Genomic DNA, 6027 nt, shown 5'->3' with positions numbered 1-6027 from the left:
ACACAAACAAACAAAAAAACCTTGGCTTACTGGCTCAGCCACCCCTAACATAAAGCAAGAGACAAGCCATGCAACAAATCAGCCAGGTGTCCATCTCATATTCATTAAAAGAGAATATCTGTAAATCTATATCAAATAGCATCTGTACCATAGATTAACCCTTTATTATTATGTAAACTGTGGTAAGTAACCACGGTTTTCAATGTACACATAAACCGTTGTAAGTTGACACGGTTTATGAGTGAATATGTATGAACATAAACCGTGGTAGGTAGCCACAGTTTACAAAGGCAAAAAAATGAGCATAAAACCCTCTAACCTGCCACGGTTTATGAAGAGAAGAATTATATATATATATATGAGTGAGATTCAAGCTGCTAAAGAGATCATTATCACAATGGCAAGTGAGGAAGAGAGTTTTATTGTCTTAGTGCATTGCTCTGGGAAAATCAAAAGAAGCAAAAAATATGGTGTGAAGTTCACTGACAAAGAACCATTGAGTGTATTTATCAGTTCATCAAGCACTTTGTCAGATGTAAAGAACAGCATCTTGCATAAGCTTGGGATATTTGGGAGCAAGTGGGTGAAGAAGCTATTCTACAAGATTCCCATCGCAGTTGTCTCGACCGGTGTTAAGTATGATACGTTTGTGCTAGCGGCTGATGAAGATATTAGGGTTCTGTTTCATTGTGTTAGGAGTTTTTCGGAGGTTAGAATACACGAGTATACGAAGTTGGAGGTTGGTGTCGATAGTTCTGGGGCATCAGCTCCAGTTCATAGCTCGACTGCCGCGGGTGGTGCGTCTAGTTCGATGCCTGCGGCCGGACCATCTGTTCCGCAGGTCGCATCCCCTTCTTTTGCGGCTGATTTAGATCGAACGGAGGCAATTGCTTCTGTACCATTGGAGAATCCTAGAGTCTGGCAGTAGGCATTTGAGGTTGATACCGCTGGTGGCATGATTCATGATGTTCAAGGATTCAGGGAACCTGATCGAGTAGAGAATGCAATGCGGGACGATGACTCTGACGAGGAGCCTGTAGATATCATTAGGGACAACGATGATGACACTGGTGTTAATCCACATACACAGCACGGGCCCTTCAAGTCCTGGCACACAGTAGTATCCTCCACACTTCTCCACTCTAAACTTGGAGGCTCTGGGTCAACAGGCAGACGGAGGTGCTACAATTGGGGGTTCTTCTACTGAATTTCAGATTGGGCAATCATTCCATAATAAAGATGAAGTTGTTCTGAGTGTGAAGGACTATAGCATCTGTCGAGGTGTTGAGTACAGAGTCTTGGAATCGGATCATCTGAAGTATCATGGAAAATGCAAGGAGTTCAGCAAGGGTTGTAGTTGGTTGATTCGCATATCACTTCGTGCACGAAAGGGCACTTGGGAGGTTATGAGGTACAATGGTCCGCACACTTGCTTGGCCACCTCTATTTCCAGTGATCACCGACAGCTTGATTACCACGTTATCTATGCGAGGATTTATCCGTTGGTTAGGGCGGATGCTGCCGTTACGGTAAAGGTCCTGCAACAAGCAACAGAAGCCGATTACGGGTTCGGGCCTAGTTATAGGAAGGTTTGGATGGCAAAACAGAAGGCAGTAGCACAAATATATGGAGATTGAGAAGAGTCGTATGCCGAGTTGCCACGTTGGATGCTAGGGGTACAGTCGACCATGGCCGGGACAGTAACTGTGTTGAAGACTTTCCTATTTGACTTGGGGATAAGGTCGATGAGTCAACGGTGTACTTTCATCGTCCTTTCTGGACATTTCCACCCTGCATCGAGGCCTTTCGGCATTGCAAGCCCCTGGTGAGTATTGACGATACCCACTTGTATGGCAAGTATGGAGGCACGTTACTGTTGGCGATATCGCAGGATAGGAACTCGAATATCCTCCCCATAGCCTTCGCCCTTGTGGAGGAAGAAAATGCGGAGTCATGGTCATTCTTCTTGTCCAATGTACGATCGCATGTGACATCGCAGGAGGGTATTCTTGTTATCTCTGACAGGTATAATGGCATCAAGGCTGCAATTAAGGCCCTCGAGAATGGTTGGCTGCCTCCACATGCTTTTCGAGCGTTCTGTATTCGTCATGTGGCAGCGAATTTTAGCCTTAGCTTTAAAGGTAAAGATGCAAGGAGGATGCTGGTGAATGCTGCCTATGCAAAGACTGAAGCAGAGTTTTATTACTGGTTTGACATCATACGGAATGAGAATCCGGCCTTGTGTGACTGGGCCAACCGGATGGAGTATGACAAGTGGACCCAACATGAGGATAGCGGTAGACGGTTTGGGCACATGACAATTAACATTGGTAAATGTGTGAATTCCGTGTTAAAGGGAACTCGCAACCTTCCGGTCACTTCGTTGGTTAAGTCAACTTACGGGAGGCTTGCTGAGCTATTCGTGGTCTGCGGACAGACGGCGGAGGCACAACTGGGATCTGGGTATGAATTTTGTCAGGCGTTGGAGAAGGCTATTGATCGGAACATAAAAGACTCCAGGTGTCAGGAGGTGTATCGTATGACTGAGGTCTTCAACGTGTACAAGCAAGGGTTTTTTCCGCCTATCCCAGAAGGCCTATGGCCCCATATGCTGGACCAACAGTCATTCCTGATCCTAACATGAGTTGTGCAAGGGAAGGACGTCCGAAGGCAACCAAGATCCGCAGTAGCATGGATCAGTCTGTTGAGAACCACCCGAAGCACTGTGAGCTCTGCCGTCAGCCTGGTCATACGCGGAGGAACTGTGACCAGCGAAGACATGCTGCTGCCGGAGATGGTTAGATGTTATGACGTTTATGATCTTGTTTTTGTTGTCTAAGTTGTATTAGGAATTCTTACTTTGAGTAATGTTAGGTATTGAGTCAATGAATGTCGTTCGTTTGTTCAGTGTATTAAGTTCGTCTGTTTAACTCCTTTTATTTTAGATGTTTAATTGAAACACGTTGGTATGCTTATGAATGAGCGTAATAGTTGTGACAAGTGAGTTCATAACCATAGTTCAGAAAACATATATAAGACACATACATATAATAAAATATACAACAACAGTCTGAAACATAAAACCTTAAAGATGCTGCTAAGAACATAATCAAACATAGTTCCCACCATATGTAGAGGCCCGGCCAAGTTAACAACATTTCTGTTTGTCCCACGACAAAGACATCTATACAACCAGGCCAGTATAGCCGAGCCCCAGCTATATCTCCCCAAGTCGTCCATCGATGCCAAATAAGGCAACCAGCGAAGGTGAACCCGATTTGCGTTCTTGTCCGCAAACAGCTGAGAGGACAACAACATCAGAATATAAGCACGCGCGTATATACACACGGTCTCTTCACTCGCGTCTGCTGGGAGAACCTGAAACCTCTCATGGAACCATGTGTAGCACACCATCATCTGTTTGACTTTATTCTGCGACGGTAATTCACCAAACAACTCATGAAACCACACCCATGCGGGTCTTTCGTTCTCTATCAGATTCTCAAAGTCAGTCAGGCACCCACTAACGGCCTCCCATCGATGGGCAAACCTAGCTGATATGCCACATCTTGCAAAGTGATGGTGCACTCCCCAAATGGCATGTGAAAGGTGTGGGTCTCAAGACGCCACCTCTCAACGAATGCGCTAAGTAGAGGGTCATCAACCCAGAACCACTGACTGTTCAGCCTAGCCAAGTGATACAAGCCCGCGGTCTCCAGATACAGTATAATCCGGTCGTGTAAAGGCATATTCTGTTGTCTCCTGACACCGCTAATAACCCTAATAGGCTGCGAAATGTGGGTAAGAAAATCCTCAACATACGACCAATACTAATAACAGCAAATATAATTTAAAAAAATTATTATACACCCACATTAGTTTTTTATTTTCTCTAATGATAGTAATAACAATAATGAAACAATAACAATAATAATAACGACAATAACAATAGTTACTAACAAGGATAACAATAACATCAATATGAATAATAATAACAATAACACTAATAATAACAACAATAACAATAATAACAATACCAACAGGAATAATTATACTAACAATAACAACCATAATAATACTAACAACAACAACAACAACAACAACAACAACAACAATAAGGTAGTATAACTAACCTCTTGGTCGATGTATACAGCCACGTGCGCAACGCCATTTAATCGGTACATGCGAGCTTCGTCTTCCATGACTCCACCACCCAAATGATTCAAAACCTCAAAGCCTCTCCCACAAACTCTCTCAACCTCCCAGATTCAACAAAATTTGGAGAGCCACAAATGAGAACCGTGATGACTTAACGCGGATTATGTATTTATACTACTCTAAGCATAAACCGTGGTAGCGAACAGGATTTTATGCTCACAGCTTTTCTTCATAAACCGTTGTGACCAAACACGGTTTCTACTAGCATTTTTCCTTCATCATCCGTGGTAAACAGTCCGGTTTTTGTTCAAACTTTCCTAAGTGTAAATCGTGCCAACCTCCCACGGTTTATGCACAAAATAAAAATTGTAGTTACCCACCACAGTTTACATAATAACCAAAAAGGACACTCAACTCACGTAAATTAATTGAAAATGTTGTATTTGAGTAAAGAATCTTCACAATCATTTTAATCAAGTAAATTGCCCACTTTTAAAATTTTATTATTCTTATGAATATTCCCCAATGTATTATGTATTTTAACAATACTACCTTAATCATTCATATAAACAACTACACGAAATTAAAAGAATATATGTAATTTAATATTTTTAAGTCTTTATACAAGAAAAAAACAAGTATAATCTATGTGAGTTGTTAGCATAACATCATTGTATATGTTTTTGTCTTAACTTCTCCATATTAACTCACTCTGATTTTTCACCTTTCGTTCTCTTAGAGGAGATAACTATATTTTATTAATTAAATATATAAATACAAAAAAATAAAAGAGCATAAACTCAATTATTATAAATATAATTAATTGTACTTTTTTATCTAATTAAAATTTCAGAATAAATAATTTTATAACATAGTAATAAAATAAAAATCTTAAGTTAAAATATTTAGAGTTCTATTTTTATTCATTTCCTAAAAAAAATTACATAAAACAAATTTGTCAAAATTCAATAATCAATACTAAATATGTATTATTTTTGTGTGCATCTTTTTCATATATCTTCTATTTTAATATTAAAACTGATTGATAAAAGTACAAAAAAATAAAATAAAATTATCTTTTGTTTATAACAAAAAAAACTTTAAGTGGGTTTTTATTGGCGTTCACTCTTGGTGGGCTACTCATCAAATCAGAAAAATAGGTGAAAAATAAGTGCAGCAGTTGATCTTTGGCACAACCTAAGAAAAAAACTTGTCGGACCCATAAAATTATTCTTCAGTTTTTGTCTAAATCATGCTACTACATGCATTTCAAAATAATAACAATTACTTTTGCTTTTATATATTTAATTTTTTATTTTCATACTTTTGTGAATAGAATCTAAAAGCAGCAAAGATATGCAATTATATATGTTCCTTTTGGTATACTCAAACTCACCAAAAGGAAATAATTCTACAAATAAATTAAATTTATTCCGTCTCAACAAACAAATAAAAAATATTCTTAATGAATTTAACCTCAAAAGCCAACCTACTGATAAGTATAAGATCTTACTTAAAGAAAATTAAACTTATTCACAACTATGATTTTAATTAATAAATAGTTTTAAATATTTAAGTCAAGTGATATATCATATATAAATGAATATATAAAAAAACCAATAATATTATATGACTAAGTTATATTGATAACCAAGTTTAACTAGCAAATTCTTAAGAATTAATAATAAAAAATTTTAGTTAATAATTTTTTTAATTAAATTAATTATAAAAATAATTTGTTCGTCTAATATTTATAACAAATCCTCACAAAAATATCTTGTGGGATAATCAGTTGCTCGAATATAGAGATTGAGAATAGATATGATTTTGAAAAGTATTTTAACATAGAAAAAAAGAGAGGATAAATGT

General features: G+C 38.1%; 1 protein-coding gene across 1 annotated transcript; it reads left to right on the top strand.

Annotated features, from left to right (window-relative positions):
• The first annotated feature begins 955 nt into the window (after positions 1-955).
• On the top strand, positions 956-2644 carry LOC107610423 (uncharacterized). Its single transcript, XM_016312476.1, has 3 exons — positions 956-1117; positions 1170-1589; positions 1742-2644. Exons 1-3 carry the CDS (start codon positions 956-958, stop codon positions 2642-2644), a joined length of 1485 nt encoding a protein of 494 aa, XP_016167962.1.
• Positions 2645-6027: the final 3383 nt, after the last annotated feature.

The sequence above is a fragment of the Arachis ipaensis genome, chromosome B8, assembly GCF_059453495.1.
Source record: "Arachis ipaensis isolate K30076 ecotype BB chromosome B8, ASM5945349v1, whole genome shotgun sequence".
NCBI classification, from domain to species: domain Eukaryota; kingdom Viridiplantae; phylum Streptophyta; class Magnoliopsida; order Fabales; family Fabaceae; genus Arachis; species Arachis ipaensis.
The sequence above is the reverse complement of the archived record's forward strand: the minus strand, read 5'-3'. Positions and strand labels throughout refer to the sequence as shown.